General features: G+C 41.7%; 2 protein-coding genes and 1 non-coding gene across 3 annotated transcripts in view; 2 read left to right on the top strand and 1 right to left on the bottom strand.

Moving 5' to 3' along the window:
* The first annotated feature begins 220 nt into the window (after positions 1-220).
* On the top strand, positions 221-9,762 carry MEIG1 (meiosis/spermiogenesis associated 1). Its single transcript, XM_070408000.1, has 3 exons — positions 221-303; positions 5,100-5,266; positions 9,508-9,762. The coding sequence occupies exons 2-3, from the start codon at positions 5,129-5,131 to the stop codon at positions 9,634-9,636; spliced, it is 267 nt and encodes an 88-aa protein (XP_070264101.1). The 5' UTR covers positions 221-303; positions 5,100-5,128; the 3' UTR covers positions 9,637-9,762.
* Positions 4,423-4,527, bottom strand: LOC139000294 (U6 spliceosomal RNA). The gene has a single exon (XR_011469557.1). It is a non-coding gene; the product is annotated as a U6 spliceosomal RNA (small nuclear RNA).
* Positions 9,763-15,349: 5,587 nt separating the features above from the next.
* The window catches only part of OLAH (oleoyl-ACP hydrolase), a 37,782-nt gene continuing 34,413 nt past the window's right edge, over positions 15,350-18,718 (top strand). The window contains exons 1-2 of the mRNA XM_070423119.1: positions 15,350-15,462; positions 15,987-15,997. Of these exons, the coding sequence (XP_070279220.1) occupies positions 15,350-15,462; positions 15,987-15,997 (124 nt within the window). The remainder of the gene's footprint in view (positions 15,463-15,986; positions 15,998-18,718) is intronic.

The following is an 18,718-nucleotide window of genomic DNA, read 5'->3' as shown; positions in this document are numbered from 1 at the left end:
CTTGAAGACCAGCAAATAACACTTTTCACCCTCCACCCCTTCTTGGGGTCGAGCCCTTTCAAGGGTCCCTCCCACACCGGGACCCACTTCAATGCCTCCTCCTCTTGGGACTGCAGCACCGCCCAAGCCGCGCGCTTGCGCACTGAGACTTGTGGGCGGGGGGCGGGACTTGGGTGGCCGCGCTCCGCTCGTTGCTAGGAGACGCAGGGGCGTCCTAAACCAAGGCGGTCGGCCTCTCGCTGCCCAGCCCACTGATCCCGAGAGGGGGCCACAGGCACCGCCGCGCTCTCCTGCGAGGTCCAGGTGGGGCGCCCAGGGAGGGTACCCGCGGAGGGCTGGGCCGGGGCGGGGAAGGCGGGGCTGAGGGGCCGCCCGCCGGTCCCGCCTCTGCGCTCCCCGGGAAACCCCCCCGCTCCCCGCCCCGCTCCAAGCCCGGCTCCGCCCCTTCCGTTTCTGCGCCCCTCGTCCATTTGGGGAGTCGTCGTGCTTGCTTCTGTGTGGATGTTACCTCGCGTTTGATCTCTTGACTTGCGGATTCTGATTCTCCGCAGTTTTCCAGCTGCCCTCACGCCCTTCGCTTTAGGCGCCGTGGTTCTGGGGCCTCCGTTCAGGGTTCCTCCGTGGGCCAATCACTGGATCCTCCGTTTTTAGAGAACCTCTCCCACCCCAGGGGGCAGTCCGAAGCTCCCCCCGCCCTATTGCACTTCCTTCTCTTTTTCCATCCACAGGTGTTAGGGGTGCATCATGGTGTAAAAGCTTTTCCTGCAGACTCCTGATCACTGTCCTTATGTTTCATAAACTTGACCCCTGATAAGTTTCTTTTCAGACTACCGGAACTGATACAGACACACAAAATAATTACAGCAGTCCCCCCGTTATCCGCAGTTTTGCTTTCCGTGGTTTCAGTTACCTGCAGTCAACCATGGTCTGAAAATATTAGTGGAAAATTCCAGAACAAACAATTCATGCGTTTTAAATTGCAGGCCGATCTGAGAAGCGTGATAAAATCTCTTGCCTGCCTGCTCCATCCCAGCCAGAACATCCCTTTGTCCAGTGTCTCCACACTACATGCTCCCTGCCCCTTAGTCACTCTTGGTTATCAGGTCGGTAATGCAAGAGAAACAGAGAGAGGGACAACTGCATACAAAATGTGATAACTATTTTTTTCTTGTGGTGGTCATATTTATTTATTTTTCTTTTTACTTTTTGACCCCCTTCACCCATTACATAAAAATGTAGCATTTTTATATGTATAGTTGACATGATTGTTTTGTTTGAAACTGACAAAAGGTTACATAGGTGAATAAACAATTACATGAACTAAAGGTTAATACTTGAATTTCAAATATTTGAAATTCGAGTGAATATGAGTAAAGCAAACATGACTCGGGTAAAGCAAAAATTAAGATTGTACCACTACTCTTAGAAAAAGTGTTTCATCTGTAAAAGAAATATAATACAGCCACTAAATTCATATAAAAACATGACTAATTTTGAAAATGTATTTAACATAGTGAATTAGCACCTTTTTTCCTTTCATGTTTCTTAGTGCCCTTTTTCCTAATATTATATATATATATATATATATATATATATATATTCATATGTTAATGGATTATTGGGCTATGCCATGTGTCCAACTCACTTGTTGGTCTTATCTGTCTCGTATGTTGTGCAGCAATGACACAGTGAACCTCACATTCAAATAAATAGAATTGAAGGACAAGAGTTTACTGAAATATGGTTTATCTATTATTTTGTAGGTATTCCAAATTTTACATAAATTTATACAGCAACATAACATTGTATTGTCTTAAAATGAAACATGAGCCTGAATCTAATTAATACAGATCAAAGATTTTAAAAATATCAAATTTATCATTACCTTAATTTTCTTTGGTCTAGTAAATATGTATGTTGGTATGCACATTGCAAAAAATGGAAAAAAACACTAATGATATGTCCACTTAGGTAGTTGCTACCTTGATCAGAGTAAGAACTGTATGACTCAGATGACTTCATTTCAATTCATTTCAATCTGGAGCTAAGTCCAAACAACTTTAAAATGTTAAATAAGTAATGTAACAAAAATCAACAGGAGGTAGGAGGAAGCATAAGACCAATGTCCTTCTTGTTGATAGACAAAAGTGAATTAGTATTTGTGTGTGATTTATACATGGAGTTAAAACAAATCACACAGCCTTCATTATGTTTTTTATTAACCACTAAAGGTCCGGTGCACAAAAATTTGTGCACTTGGGGTGGGGGGTGGTGGGGGGGCCCTCAGCCCGGCCTGTGCCCTCTCACAGTCTGGGACCCCTCGGGGGATGTCCATCTGTTGGCTTAGGTCTGCTCCCTGGGGGATCGGGCCTAAACTGGCAGTCAGACAACCCTCTGGCAGCCCGGGAGCCCTCGGGGGATGTCCACTTGCCAGCGGGGAGCAGGCCTAAGCTGTAGTCGGACATCCTTAGCACTGCTGAGGAGGTAGGAGAGGCTCCACCACCAGCCACCACCGCTGTGCTGGCAGCCGTTAGCCTGGCTTGTGGCTGAGCAGAGCTCCCCCTGTGGGAGCGCACTCACCACCAAGGGGCAACTCCTGCATTGAGTGTCTGCCCCCTGGTGGTCAGTGTGTGTCATAGTGACCAGTCATTCCCAGTTGTTCTGCTGTTAGGGTCAATTTGCATATTACCCTTTTATTATATAGGATTGAGGGAATTTTAGGCTCCATCTTTTATATTAAAGAAACATTTATCTGAAACTTAGCAATTCTGTCAATTTTATTTCCATTTCCTATTCCCCTCTCCCCATTAAATCCAGATAAAGCTAAATTTATTACACATGTAAAAACATTTATTATAAGACTCCTTTTAATAAAGTAAAAAAAAATTAATCTTTATTGTTGAGAGTATTACAGATGCCTCCCTTTTTTTCCCTATAGACCCCCCCCCTTCACCAGTTCCTGCCCCACCCCAAGCCCTTACCACCCTATTGTCTGTATCCATAGGTAAAACATATATGCATATAAGATCTTTGGTTAATCTCTTTTCACACCCCGTCACCCCTTCCCTCTGAGACTTGTCAGTCTGTTCCATATTTCCATGCCTCTGGTTCTGTTTTATTCCTCAGTTTATTTTGTTCATTAGATTTCTGGTTTGCTTATTTTGAGTTTTAGATTCAATTGTTGATAGATATGTATTTATTGCCATTTTATTGTTCATATTTCTTCTTCATCTTCCTCTTCCTCTTCTTAAAGAATACCCTTCAGCATTTCATATAATACTGGTTTGGTGGTGATGAACTCCTTTAGCTTTTTCTTATCTGGGAAGCTCTTTATCTGTCCTTCAATTCTAAATGATAACTTTGCTGGGTAGAGTAATCTTGGTTGTAGGTCCTTTCTATTCATCACTTTGAATATTTCTTGCCAATCCCTTCTGCCCTGCAAAGTTTCTGTTGTGAAATTAGCAGAGAGTCATATGGGCACTCCCTTGTAGGTTACTAACTGCTTTTCTCTTGCAGCTTTTAAGATTCTCTCTTCATCTTTAACCTTGGCATTATGATGTGTTTTGGTGTGGGCCTCTTTGGGTTCCCCTTGTTTGGGACTCTCTGACTCTCTGTGTTTCCTGGACATGTAAGCCTATTTCTTTCACAAGTACGGGAAGTATTCTGTCATTATTTTTTCAAATAAGTTTTCAATATCGTGCTCTTTCTCTTCTCCTTCTGGCACCCCATACTTCTAATTTGGTACGCTTGAAGTTGTCCCAGAGGCTTCTTACATTGTCTTCACATTTTTGGATTCTTTTTTCTTTTTGCTCTTCTGATTGGATGTTTTTTGCTTCCTCATATTCCAAATCACTGATATTATTCTTGGAATCCTCTAGTGTTTAATCCCTGTAAATTGTTCTTTATTTCAGTTAGTGTATGCTTAATTTCTGACTTGTCCTTCTTCATTTCTTTGACATTCTCACTAAGATCCTTGAAAGTCTCATTAAGTCCCTTAAAGCTCTCATTAAGTCCCTTGAAACTCATTAAGATCCTTGAGCAACCTTATAAGCATTGTTTTGAACTCTGTATTCAGTAGTTTGCTTACTTCCATTTGTTTCATGTGTGACATGTTTCTTTGTCTTCCCATTTTCGCTGCTTCCCTGTGTTTAATTCTATGTATTAGGTAGAGCTGTTATGTCTCCTGAAATTGGTAGAGTGGCCTTCTGTAATAGGTGTCCTGTAGGGCCATTGGCTCAGCCTCCCCAGTCACCTGAGATGGGCACTCTTGGTGCACCCCTGTGTGGGCTGTGTGCCCAGTGTTGTTGTAGTAGAGCCTTGATTGCTATTGTTATCACTGGGAGAAATTGATCTCCAGGCCAATTGGCTGTGAGGACCAGCTGTGACTATAGTGGAAGAGCTGTTCTGCAGGCGACACCTCTATGGAGCAGCACTTGGTTCATGAATTTGCATGTCATCTTGTGAGGGGCCATGCTAATCTTCTCTGCATTGTTTCAATTTTAGTATATGTGCTACTGAAGTGAGCACAGGTGGTGGGATATTATGATGTTCTACTGAGCAGTAAAAAATGTGTGATTTCAAAAATTTGTAAACTATTGCCTGGACCAACAGAATTAGTATCCAGCCTTTAGGAAATCACTCCATGACTGTGAATGCAATTTTATTTGATGAAGAAATAATAGGTTATCTATGTATTTTTCAGGACTTATTTTATTTCTAAAATAGAGCATGAATCCTTCTCAATCTTGGAATTGAATGATTACATTTTAATATATGTATTTTAACTTTTATTGATTTTATTGGGGTGACATTGGTTAATAAATTATACAGGTTTCAAGTGCACAATTCTATAATACATTATCTGTATATTGCATCATGAATTCACCACCCAAAGTCAAGTCTTCTTCCATTACCTTTTATCTCCCTTTTACCTTCTCCTACCTTCCACCACTCCTCTTCCAATTCTGGCAATCACCATACTTTGTCTGTGGGATTCTGGACTCTTAATTATTTTTAAATGCTAATTTTGTTCATTCTTAAAGGGACTTTCAAATTGTCACTATTATGTCATCTATTAATTTTGTTTTAACATCTTTCAGAATTAATTGGCAATAAGATCTCTGTAGCCATGGCTAGTTCTGACATGAAACCCAAATCAATAATTCGTGCCAAAAAATGGTCAGAAGAAATTGAAAATCTGTACAGATTTCAACAAGCAGGATATCGGGATGAAATTGAATATAAACAAGTAAAACAAGTTTCTGTGGTAAGTTTTATTCCTCTATAAATCTGAGCTCAAAATGAGTTTGTTCAATGGGGAAAGTTTTAAAATAAAACAAAGAACTAGAGGATAACTGAAAGGAAATTCTTATCCAGCTCTCTCATTTTATTGAGGAGTAGACTAAGGCCCCAAAAAAGTGATTTTTAGGCAGAATGAGGAAAGGGGTGGTCCCTCAGCATGGAAATATTAAGAAATTTATAGCTTTTATTGAACAACTATACTCTGCTAAATGCCAGTTTCATTTTAATTTTGACCACGAATTGTAAAGGGGTTAAATTCTGTTTATTATGGGGATTACATGTGACAAAAAACCATTAGAGAACAAGTCCTGACTTTGGTAGTCCTTTCTAGGTTCTCTTGACTTTGCTTTTCATAAACTAGATTAGAATCTAGACATGGCACCAGTTTATAATGGGGTTTTAAAAAATTCATTCTTTCTACCAGATACTAGGAGACAAGAGTTTTTAAGAATATGATATATAGTATTCATAAATGTGTTTTAAACATATTTTATTGATTTCTTACAGAGAGGAAGGGAGAGGGATAGAGAGTCAGAAACATCGATGAGAGAGAAACATCGATTAGCTGCCTCCTGCACACCCCCTACTGGGGATGTGCCCGCAACCAAGGTACATGCCCTTGACTGGAATCGAACCCGGGACCCTTCAGTCCCCAGGCCGACGCTCTATCCACTGAGCCAAACCGATCAAGGCCATAAATGTGTTTTAATGCTCAGATTTGGGGTTACAACAAAGTATTTATTCAATTATTTAATTTTTTTTTTTTTAGTATTAACTCTCCATTTTTTAGAGACTAATTCACATGTGTATTTTTCAGCTCTATATTTTCTTTTTCCTTTGATCTTTGCTTAATACTTCCTTTAAAAGTAGATAGGAAAAGAAATTGGAGGCATTACAGAGCTAACATATGCTAGACCCTTTAATGCATATTAATTTGACAGATATTAGTAGGGCTGGTGAGGAATGAAGTTATAAACACTGATAAAATTAATATTTGATGACTGTGATTTTCATATACAGTCATCCCTCAGTGTCCCAGGGGATTGGTTTCAGGATCCCTCAAGTCCCTTATATAAAACTAGAGGCCCGGTGCATGAGATTCATGCACTGGTGAGGGGCATGGCCTGCAGGGATTGGCCCACTGTGGGAGTGCTGCTCATCCCAGTCAGCCCAGCGGTGCTCCCACTGTGGGAGCACACTGACCACCAGGGGGAAGCTCCTGCATTGAGCATCTGCCCCCTGGTGGTCAGTACGTGTCATAGTGACTGGTCAACTGGTTGTTCTGGTCGTTTCACCGTTCGGTTGCTGGGCTTTTATTATATAGGATGGAATAGTATTTGCATATTATCTATATTTTCAGATAGGCTACAGCAGGATATACCTATACATCACTTCATTTGTGTGGATTCAGTGTAGTGCTTGGCATATGGAAAATTCAAGTTTTGCTTTTGGGAACTTTCTGAGATCATTTTTTCCAACATTTTCAATGAGCGATTAGTTGAAACTACAGATCCAAAACCCACAGATACAAAGGGTTAACTGTATCAATATTCTGACATCTCTTACCAAAAGGTATTCTTCATTACTGTATTATGTATGGATTTTAGACAGATAAAACACAAGCATGACTATTTTAATGCTATTCAAAAGCAAGCTTTATACCTTGCCTTAAGATTGGGATGCCCCTAAAAGGTATAAAAGACCCAGGATCATAGAGATGATGTGATCATATAGGCATAGCTGCACCTATACCCGCCCCCCCCCCCACATACACACACAATATTGTTGTAATTGAGGTAAAATCAGATTTAAGAGGACAATAAGAACATCCTTAAAGTGGAAGTCCCCAAAAGCACCTGAGAAGGTTGTGTGTGTGTGTGTGTGTGTGTGTGTGTATTATGAAGGAAAGAACAACCCTATTCACTGTATGACTTTACAGTTATGGAGAGTTTGCATTTCACTTCAGTAGTATGTTTATTGGGTACCTACCATGTGCAAATTTCTGTGCCAAGTGCTTTAGGAAATAAAAAATATAAGAACTTGCCTTCCCTGACCTCAAATTTGGTGGGCCAGTGGGAAGAGTACAGGATTTGCAATTGGTCTGTTCAAGGGTTGCGGCCTGGCTCTCCCCCTCACTAGCTGGGTAATCCCACACAAGGCTTTTAACTTCACTGAGCTCAACTGCAAGATTGTGATGGCAGTGCCTCCAACAGAAAATTGTCACAGGAATGAAATGAAGGCATGTGTTTAAAGTGCCTGACATTGCAGTGCTCAGTGATAATTTGTTGAGTAAATGAATAGTGTTTAATGAATGATAACATTTATTATTCTTATATCTTGAAGATTGAGAATGACAAAAACAATAAAACCTTATATGTCAAAATATATAGGGTATTCCAAAAAATGTATACACACACTTCAAATGATTACAAAGGCAGTGTTTATTAAATACATTTCATTTTCAAAATTGAGCTATCAGCTGTTAAAGTGTGTATACATTTTCTTGGGACACCCGGTATGCCTTAAAAGAAGCAGCACAGGAATCCAGAGGATGGTAAATATCACTTCCTTTGGGGACTTTCTTCCCAAAAGGGTTCATGTCCCCAGAGGCATTTGCTGTGGGCCTTAGAGGATGGATAGGGTGTTGACTGAAGACTTGCTTGGATTGGCATGTACCAGCGGTCTAAAGGGTATGAGTGAAGTTCCTTGTCCTGACCTGAGGCACTCACCTTTATGGGCAGTATTAGTGCTATTGCTCTCCCAGCCCCGGCTGAGGGGAATAGAGCTTGAGGACCTTATCTCTCCACTCCATATACTTTCAGGATGAAGATTTCCTAGATTGAATGGGAGTGATTAAGTAAAAATTCTAAGAAGAAAAAAAGATGAAATAGCAAAGATGTTGATAAGTGCAGAACCAATATAGCTGTTTGGAGGCCTTTTGTTCCATAGGAAGTAGTTTTGGATGTTCCGTAGAAGCAGCAGTTGTATATACTGTTTCTTCACTACATGAGATGATGTTCAAGACCCTAGTAAATGAACAAGAACCTGCTACTGGTCCCACGAGGAAGAGGGCTGTACGTGGTGACTTGAGAAGACCTTCCTTTCACTGCTGAGCGCAACAGAAGATACAAAAGACAGGCCTGACCTAAATGATAGAATTTATGACTTTTTTTCTATAGTGTATATGTCAGAGAGCCTGCTGAGGTTTTTCAGATATGCTGCCTCCTATTTTTGCTACTTGACAAATAAATGAGACAACAGAAGAAAATGAAAACGCACTGTTAAACATAAACGATGTGGATTCCTTTATATTCATGTTCCCATTGAAATGATGATTTATAAGAGGGGACTATGGGAAGTGAAGCTGCCTGTACAGATGGTGTTGAAGGACAGGGTTTTGTTTTCTAGACCATGAAACCTGAATAACAGACTTTTGGCAATGAGAGCACATCTCACAAAATCCAGAAAAAACAAACATACCTAACACACACAGAACACACTGACCTGATTAAGGGGGGCATAACATGAATTTGCAGAGGAATGGGAGAAAAATGTCCAAACTGGATCAGGCCAGACCATACAGTAAGCCAAGCAATAAGACATACTTGAAAGAATAGTGGGGGAAGGTAAGAAAGACTGCTGAGGACTATATTCATGACCTCCAATTTCTATTAAAAATTGACTTTCAAGGTAAACTCAATTCAGTTTCAAGTAAACTTGAAATATAGATGTGAGGAAATACACACAGCCCTTTAAATATATGAAGTCTAGCTGCTTCCTTTAGTCACTCTCGCACCATCAACAATCGGCTCTAGGTGCTTTCAGAATGGGGTCTGGGTGTAGCCCTAATCCCTCCTGGGGTATTACTTTTAGAAATTAAGAAGTAATAATGTTTGAAATCATTTTTAAACATCTGAATAAAGTTTAGAATATTTAAAATGTTTTTTCTATCTTGGCAAGTGAGTAAAAATTTAATCTAGAAATTGGAATCTAGAGAGCACCAAATTAGTCGTTTTGCTGTAAAAGGATATGACTTAAGATGTGTTTTGGGGTGTGTGTAACACTGTCATAAAAGGTCAAGTATTTTAAAACTTAACTCTATACTTTAACTTTTTATGTGAAAAATACTTTTAACTATTTGGTAGTAAAATATTATGTAAAATAAAACCGCATGACAATATTTGTATTCTGGTTTTTGATGTGTAGGTAGATCGTTGGCCAGAGACAGGATATGTGAAGAAACTTCAGAGAAGGGACAATACTTTCTATTACTACAACAAACAGAGGGAATGTGAGGACAAGGAAGTCCACAAAGTGAAAATTTATGCTTACTAGGCCTCTGTTCTTTGTGTTACTTATCATTACCTTTTAATATTTCATTGCTTCGTTCTGCATCATGTAAATGTTTGTCAATTTACAAAAGAATTCAAGATGTAGACTTCAACTGAATATTCTGAAACACAGAAGCCATGAAACTTGGTATCTGTTAGTCATCTCATTCTGTTCTAAAATGTAACTGCAGAAGCATTAAAATTGTACCTGTCTCGGTTCTGTTCTTTGGATTATTTTAACTGTGGCAAAATAGCCATCATGCACAGGAAAAATAGCCCCATTGGAAACTATCCCACTGGTTAGGCTTATCATGTATAGGTGACTGCTCTACCCTCACAGCCTTCAGCCTTTACCACTTTATAAGACCATGACTTTGAACGGCCAGATCTGCATTGTGCAGGCTGAGGAATCCTTTCTCTTGCCTCAGGAATCCTTTACCTCTTGCTGAGTAGACCAAAAATGTCAAGAGATGATGGCCTCTGGGAGCAACCTTCAGCCAATGACTGCTGGGGAGGAGATGGATAAATGCCCAGCAACCCAGCACCTCGGCAGGAATCCATCTCAAGTGTTTGTTTTATACGGGCACCCCATTTCCCCAGCAGAAACAAGCTTCAGTCACCTGCAGCTGCATCTGACTTGATCAAGGGGGATTTATTTTCAAGATGCAAGGCTGGTTCAATATTTACAAGTCTATTAACATGATACAACACATAAACAAAATGAAGAGTAAAAATTATACCAATACACGCAGAAAAAGCATTTGAAAAAATCCATTTATGATAAAATACCCTCAGCAGAGTGGGGATAAGGGAACATACCTCAACATAATAAAGGCCGTATATGACAAACTCACAGCTATCAGCATACTCAATGGTGAAAAGCTGAAAGTTTTTCTTTAAGATTATGAACAGGACAATTATTTCCACTTTCACCACTCTTATTCAGCATAGTACTCAAAGTCCTAGCCATAGCAATCATATATATATATATATATATACACACACAAATATATATGGCATCCAAATTAGAAAGAAATATGTAAAAATTGTCAGTTTTTGTAGATGACATGATACGATAGAGGGTGGTACAAAAGTAGGAAGACATCAGGTTCAGGCTGGTGACTCTAAAAACCCCTACCCAACTCCAGCAAGAGTAAAAACATCTCATACACTCCCCAAATCTGGGAATTATTTCTGGCTCCACTTCCTACTTTTTGCTTTGAATTATCTCCCTCTCCCCTGGATTTTTTTTTTTTTTTTGAGAGAGAGAGAGAGAGAGAGAGAGAAGTCATCGATGTGAAAGAGAAGCATCGATAGGTTGCCTCCTATATGCACCCTGACTGGGGATTGAACCTGCAACCTAGTATGTGCTCTGACTGGGAGTTGAACCCGCAACCCTTTTTGGTGTATGCGACAATACGCCAATCAACAGAGACACTGGCCAGGGCTCCCTGGATTTGAATCCACATTCTTTATCTCTGCATTGATGACTTTTTTGGATTGTGAGTCTTACTCTTTAATTCAGAGCATCATTTCTTCCCCAAGATACTGCTTCTCAGATTGGCCCATGGCTCCATGCACTGCAGCCTAAGAGCTGAGACTGCCCCAAACTGTGAAAGTTACCAGGTTCTCTGATACCATGACTGAACCTAGGTCTTACATGTCCAGGGGGAGGAAGGGGGGACTAAACATTAAGCCCGTGGTATGTAAGGTCATGCTACTTAAGAGATGGGAAACACTGGTAGAGCCTGTTATGCTAATTTTATGCTCGGCTATGGAGTTCCCAGATATTTGGTCAAACTTTATTCTGGTGTGTCTGAGAGGGTGTTTTTAGATGAGATTAACATGTGTCATGGTAGACTGAGTAAAGCAGATTGCCCTCTCTAATGTGGGTGAGTCTTGTCCAATCACTTGAAGGCCTAACTAGAACAAAAAGGCTTCCCTCCTGTGAGGAAGGGGGAACGCCTGCCTGATTTCTTGAGCTGGCCCATCAGTTTTCTCCTGTCTTCAGAGTGGAACTCCCCCAGCTTTGCTGACTGCAGATCTTGGAGCCTGTCAGCCTCCATCAATGCCTGAGCCAATTCCTTATAGGAAATTCCCTGTCTCCTGTTGGTTCTTTTTTCTAGAGAACCCCAAATAATACAACCCTCCTAGATCCCACAATCCAGTTAAGATAACAAAGTAAACTCATTATGTAATGAGTAACAGGGCCCAGTAGCATAAAGAGAAAAAGCATGAATTTTATAGACTAGAGAAATTAGGGAAAGCTTTTTTTGGAAAGTTTGGGACATGAGCTGAATTTTGAACAGATCAGAACTAGTTGTAGGTGCAGAACTCCCTAGGACTTACCAAGTAAATCTTAAATTGGGTTGGGTGGTCCCTTGGAGGGCAGGAATAATGGCTCATTCATGTTGGTCCCACTCTTCCTTCTCTGCTTAACTTGGCATCACTTCAGAGGAAGCCTTTCCTCATTTTCTCCAACTCCTTCTCTTGACGTGTTCTCACAGCACTTATTTTATTTCAGCACTTTATTACACTCTGTTTTAAAAGTCTATTTTCTTATGTTCCCTGCCTCCCTACAGGACTGAGTTCATGGAGGTAGAAGCCTACAGTGTTTATCTGTCATTGCATCTCTTAGCACCATAGTTCTAGTATGGATGGGTAGGTAGATAAATAAATGAGTAATAGAAATAATAACAAACTAGTAATAATATTACCTATTATTAATGAGTAACAAAATATAATTCTACCTGAGGCCCAGTGCACGAATTCATGCACAGGTGGGGGCCGGCTGGCCCGCCCTGATTAGGGCCAATAGGGCCGGACCAACCAGGGGAAGGGGCTGTGGGCAGTTGGCCGGCCGGCCCAGCCTCCTGGTCAAACTTCCAGTCGAGGGGATAATTTGCATATTAGCCTTTTATTAAAACTTTGATAGGACCCTATGATATAAAGGTAAAAATAATTTATTACCAGAACAAATTGTATACATTGGAAAATAGAATCCAAGTGGATTCCAAAATGGAAACATTGGATAAATATCTTTTCTTTTTCTTCTTTTCATTTGAAAGTGATACATGCTTATTAAAGAACATTTAAGAAAATACCCCAAGTAAAAAAATTAAAAATCACTTACGGTTCAATGCCCCAAACAAAGTATATTACAATTTTGTTATATTTCTTTCTGATCAAAAGGACTATAGTGCCCTAGCCGGTTTGGGTCAGTGGATAGAGCATCCGCCTGTGGACCAAAGGGTCCCTGATTTGATTCCAGTCAAGGGCACATACCTTGGTTGCAGGCCTCTCCCTGGCCAGGGCCCTGGTCAGGGCTCATGCAGGAGGCAACCAATTGACGTGTTTCTCTCTATCTTTCCCTCTCTTTTCCACTCTCCCTAAAAATCAATGAAAAAATATCCTTGGGTGAGGATTAACAAACAAAAAAGGACTATAGCTAACATTTGAGACTCATGATAACTCACAATAGGTTCAGTAACCGGCTCCAGGTCACAGAACTGGCTAAATGTTAGAGCCAAGCTATGGACCCAAACATCTTGGGTTCAAAGCCCTCACTATACCATTTCTATTCCTTTTATTATTGCACATAATCTATAAAACAAGGATGAAAGCTGTTTTTTCTCATGAAAATCCACCATGAGAGCCATCTGGAGACCCACTGCTGACAACTGCTGAGCATCTTTGTTCTACGGTCTTATTCCCCTGAAGGTACTAGGCAGTTTATGGGTGTCTTAGCATGAGACTTCTTGACCAGGCACAAATAAAACACACAAAATGAAAACCACCCCACAGAGAATGTTGTGACTTGCTGTTCAAAGTGTTAGATGTACAAGGTTTCTCAAAATTGCCATTTCTGGCACAGGAAGTGATTTCTTTCTTTTTTTCAATCTTTAATTTCTTTATTGATTAAGGTATTACATATATGTCCTCATCCCTCCATTAACCCCCAGCCCTCCCCCTCCCCCTACTCATGCTCTCATCCCCCTGTTTTCTGTGTCCATTGGTTAGGCTTATATGCACGCATACAAGTCCTTTGGTTGATCTCTACCCCTTACCCCCACCCTTCCCTACCTTCCCTCTGAGGTTTGACAATCTGATCGCTGCTTCTCTGTCTCTGGATCTGTCCCTGTTCATCAGTCTATGTTGTTCACTATATTCCACAAATGAGTGAGATCATGTGGTATTTATCTTTCTCTGACTGGCTTATTTCACTTAGCATAATGCTCTCCAGTTCCATCCATGCTATTGCAAATGGCAAGAATTCCTTCTTTTTTACCGCAGCATAGTATTCCATTGTGTAGATGCACCACAGTTTTTTAATCCACTCATCTGCTGATGGGCACTTAGGCTGTTTCCAAATCTTAGCTATGGTGAATTGTGCTGCTATGAACATAGGGGTGCATATATCCTTTCTGATTGGTGTTTCTGGCTTCTTGGGATATAGTCTAGAAGTGGGATCACTGGGTCAAATAGGAAGTCATTTCTGAAGTGGTTCTCAGAAGGCATGGAAATTAGCATGTTCTTATATTCAGAGAATTGGCAACTAAATTGGACCCTATGTTTCTATCTCTTATGAAAAACAGCTTCCTTCATTCTTACATTGTTACAGAAGACCAAAGAAATACCAAGCACGCTTACTAGAGAAAGGGAGGGACCCCGTTTATTAATACTAGTGGACTCCAGGAATAATTTCCAAATCAGAGTGAAGAAACACACAGAGGGCTTCACTTTTTATAACCTTCTGGGGTCTTTGTCTTGCAGATATGGTTCCGCCCCCTTTCACGGGCTTACAGGAAGGCCCCAGGTGTTGAGGATCCCCAGGCCATATCCAATGATCTGTCCTGGGGCCAGCGATAATGAATCCCGCCCCCGCCAGGGCAGTGCATTGTTCACAGTTTTTATGGCCTGACATGCCTTGCAAGACCAGTTTCCTCCTCAACATTTATCAAGGAAGTTAAGTATTGAACTCACTTAACAATTTTACTGACTGTGATATTATATATGTAGCAGGAATATTGCTAGAAATTAGTGGTTCCCTAATTTTTAAGGTTTATAAATTTGGATTTCTGGGCATATTTAATCAAAATAATAGGTGATTGTACAGGTCAAATCCTTTTATGACTTTAAATCTAGGCATCTAAGCATGACTGATTCCTTTCCTTATCATTATTAGAATATGTATAGTAACAAAGAGGTAGGGAAGGAGGAAGGGAGGGAGGGACGGAGGAAGGAGGAAGAAAGAGAGAAGAAAGAGGAGGAGGAGATATAGAAAAGGAGGGAGAGATATAGAGAAGGAAAGACAAGAGAGGGAGGGGGGAGGGGAGAGAGAGAGAAAGAGAAAGAGAGAGAGAGGGAGAGAGAGAGAGAGAGAGACATCAATTGGTTGCCTCGTGTAAACGTCCTGACAGGGGATGGAACCTACAACCTAGATATATGCCCCGACAGAGATCAAGGCTACGACTTTTTGGTGCACAGGATGACAGACACTCCAGCTAACTGAGCCACACCAGCTAGGGTGAAGCATTGATTGTTAAAGCTGGAGTTATTCAGTGAACCTCCTAGAGGTAGGAGGTGAGTAGGAGCTAGGAGAGAATGCAGTGGGGAGGGGGGACTTCTAGGAACACAGAGAAACAAAATTATAGAAAAGGAAGCCGCAGAGCAGAGAAAGTTGGTTTGTTAGAATGCTGACGTTCCAAGTTCTGGGAATGGCGCAAATACCACCATCTCCTGTGCTCACCCGTCAAGAGCATCTTACTTTCTTTCTGTGGTGCAGCATTGAGACCCCAGGAGGAAGTGTGGTGGTAGAATTGAGCCCTTGGTAAGAGAGGGGAACCACAGGCATATAACCTACCATTTTCCAACTTGAAAAGTCACAAAAATCAAAGGGTGTTGTGTGGCAGGGAAGCTAGGGAAATTCCTGGGAAAGTGGAATGGGGAAACCGAGATAAGAAAGTTAAACAAGGCCAAATAGTTTGGGCAGCCTGCAGCTAGCTTATGAATTGCAACCTTATCTTCCCCAACTAAGGCCACTTTAGAGGAAATGATTTATAGCTCTCTTCCCCAACCAGAGAATATGTAGCTTAAATCATCCTGGCCTAGGAAATGTTGAATAACGACACTTACCCAGCACCCTCCTACAGTGATTGTGTTTGTGCAGCGGCTGCAACAGGGCCTCTTCCTGAGGGGCCCACTTGGCCACTCTTCCTCCTACTTTCCTGGCCTTCCTATCCAAGTCTCCATGGCAGCTTTTTTTCCTGCCTACTATTTAAATACTGTGATGCCCAAGGCTCTGCCCTAGTCCATTTTCTTGTCACTCTTAACCTGAAATTCACCGGCTGTCAGTGAGTCCACAGGTGAGTTTGGTGAAGAGAGCTCAGGACCTCCACCCCCCAAAATTGCACTGAGCAGCAACACAAATATGCATGGCCATTTCTTCTAGGAAGAAGGTCTACGTTGATTTTTGGTGCTCTCTGACCCACTCCCCAGTTAAGAACCTGCTTTCTGCTCTCTCCCAGACCATCTCAGTCTTTCCCTTACCTCCAATCTCCCCTTGATGAAGACCATCCCCAAAAATCTCCTCTCATATATGTTCCTCAGATCCAGATCCTGTAGCCAAACAGTTTCTGATAATCTCCCCTTGAAGGCCTTCAAACTTAACACATCCCAAACTAAACGCATCACCTTTTCCCCAAATCCACTCCTCCTCTTGTGGTTTCTATTTCAGTAAATATGTATCCAGCTGCTCAAGCCAGAAAGCTGGGAGTCAACCAGATTCCTCCCTCCCCCATCTATACTAATAAAAGAGTAATATGCTAATTAGACTGGGAGACCTTCCTGAGACCTTCTGTAGACCTTCCAGGCATCCTTCTGGACAAAGCCAGGGGTTTGGCCGGCCTGCAAACCGCCCCACATGGCCCTCAGCCCCTCGCCCAGGCCCACCTTGCCCCCAGCGGGGACCCTCACCCTGATGGGGGCATGCCCAGCCTGCAAACAGCCATCAGTCCCTCGCCCAGGCCGGCCATGCCCCCAAGGGGACCCCCACCCTGATCCGGAACCCCCTTCAAGGCAGACCAGCCCGCCCCCACCCATGCACCAGGCCTCTATCTATACTAATAAAAGGATAATATGCTAATTAGACCGGGAGACCTTCTAGGAGACTTTCCAGACGTCCTTCAAGACAAAGCCATGGTGGTGGGGCCAAAGCAGAGGCAGTTAGGGGGTGATTAGGCCAGGGGGGAAGGGCAGTTGGGGGCGAGCAGGCTGGCAGTGGGGGGCAGTTGGGGGCAATCTGGCTGGTGGGGGGGCAGTTGGGGGTGATCAGGCTGGCAAGTGGGGGCAGTTGGGGGCGAGAAGGCCGGCAGAGTGGTTAGGGGCGATTAGGCAGGCAGGCAGGTGAGCTGTTAGGAGCCTGTGGTCCCAGATTGGGAGAGGGATGTTTGACTGCCGCCCGATACCACAGGGATGGGGCCTAAACCGACAGTCGGACATCCCCCAAAGGGTCCCAGATTGGAGAGGGTGCAGGCTGGGCTGAGGGACACCCCTCCCCCTTGCACGAATTTTGTGCACCGGGCCACTAGTCTCTAATAAATTGCCAAATCCTATTGACTCCCAGGGCTGAAGGACCTGGGGAATCCAGCCTCTTCTGCAGTCCCTTAGCATAAGGATGGAATGTGTTAGTGCTTAAGAGGACAGACAGTTCCTGGGGCCAGACTGCTTGGGTCTGCTCCCTGTCCACATGTGTCTTTTAGTCAGTCAATTAACTCTCTGTGCCTGTTTTGTTCATCTGCAAGACGCAAATAATAACACCATCATTTTTGTGCAGAATTACTTACTTAATTGTGAAAAATAAAAAGCTGAATACATATTAAAAGCATAGAGCAATGCCTGGCCCTTAGTAAGTATTCAATAAGTGTTTGCACATTTTAGGATTCAGCCAGATCACCATCCTTTCTGTCCTAGATCATTACAACAGACTCCTAACTTACTCTTTCCCTCACTAGACCTTGTAACCCAAGCCATCATTTTGAAAAGCAACTCTGGTCATTGTACCTTTCAATGGATTCTTATCATTCTTAGGGTCAAGTCCAAGATCTTAAGATGAATTCACTGTTAAGATCAATTTTAAATCTCTTGCTTACAAGACCATTCACAACCCGTCTCCTACTTACTGCCTTGCTTTTTCTCTCACCACCTGCTCATCCATACTCTACTTGCCAGTCACAGAGAACTCCTTTTGTTTCCTCTGGGAGATGAAACATGCTGTTCTTTCTGCCTCTTTCTCAGGTCGCCATGCCCTTCTTCTCCGTTGCTGCCAGGTAGCTACTCCTCTCTTAGAGATTGTTTTCTCTGTGCCCACTGAATGACTAAATATTCCTCTCTTCTAGTTTGGATGACTTATGATGTGTTTCTGTTCTTTTAAGGACTTGCCTTACAAATTAAAGCGTGCATAATTATTAAAGTCTGCATTTATTAAAACCTCTAAGATAATAACATAAGGATCTTCCTTTCCTCACTTCTGACATACATTATTTTTGTCTGGTATTTTAATTCCACATATATTTTAAGGCCCATTAGATACTACTATTTTATACAGTCAATGTCCTTTACACTTGCTCAAATATTTACCACTATTTACCACTCTGTTTTTCATTCCTTTTTACAGCTCAAATCTTCCATCTGCTATCATTTACTTTCTGCCCAAGTATTTTCTTTAAATTTTTATTTAGAGAGTGTCTTCTGGCAACAAACTTTGTTTTTACTTGTCTGAAAATGTGTTTAGTTTACCCTCTTCCTTAAAAGTTGTTTTGAGAATTCTAATTTGGCAATTTTCTCTTTAGCACTTAAAGATATCATTATACTCTCTTCTGCCTTTTCATATTTCTGTCTAATTGCTCTTCCTTGCAAGATAATAGTCAACCCTCACTTCCTCCTTGCCTGGCTGCTTTCAATATATGTTCTTTGTCTTCATTTCTTTTTTGTTTTGCAATTTTATTACAATGCCTCTGTATGTAGATTTCTTCCTTTTTAAATGATTCTTCTTGGAATTCCCTGGGCATCTTTTACCTTTGGACTGA

This window comes from Myotis yumanensis, unplaced genomic scaffold (assembly GCF_028538775.1).
Source record: "Myotis yumanensis isolate MYYU_CA2020_CCGP unplaced genomic scaffold, mMyoYum1.0.hap1 SCAF_1, whole genome shotgun sequence".
In the NCBI taxonomy this organism is placed as follows: Eukaryota; Metazoa; Chordata; class Mammalia; order Chiroptera; family Vespertilionidae; genus Myotis; species Myotis yumanensis.
The sequence above is the reverse complement of the archived record's forward strand: the minus strand, read 5'-3'. Positions and strand labels throughout refer to the sequence as shown.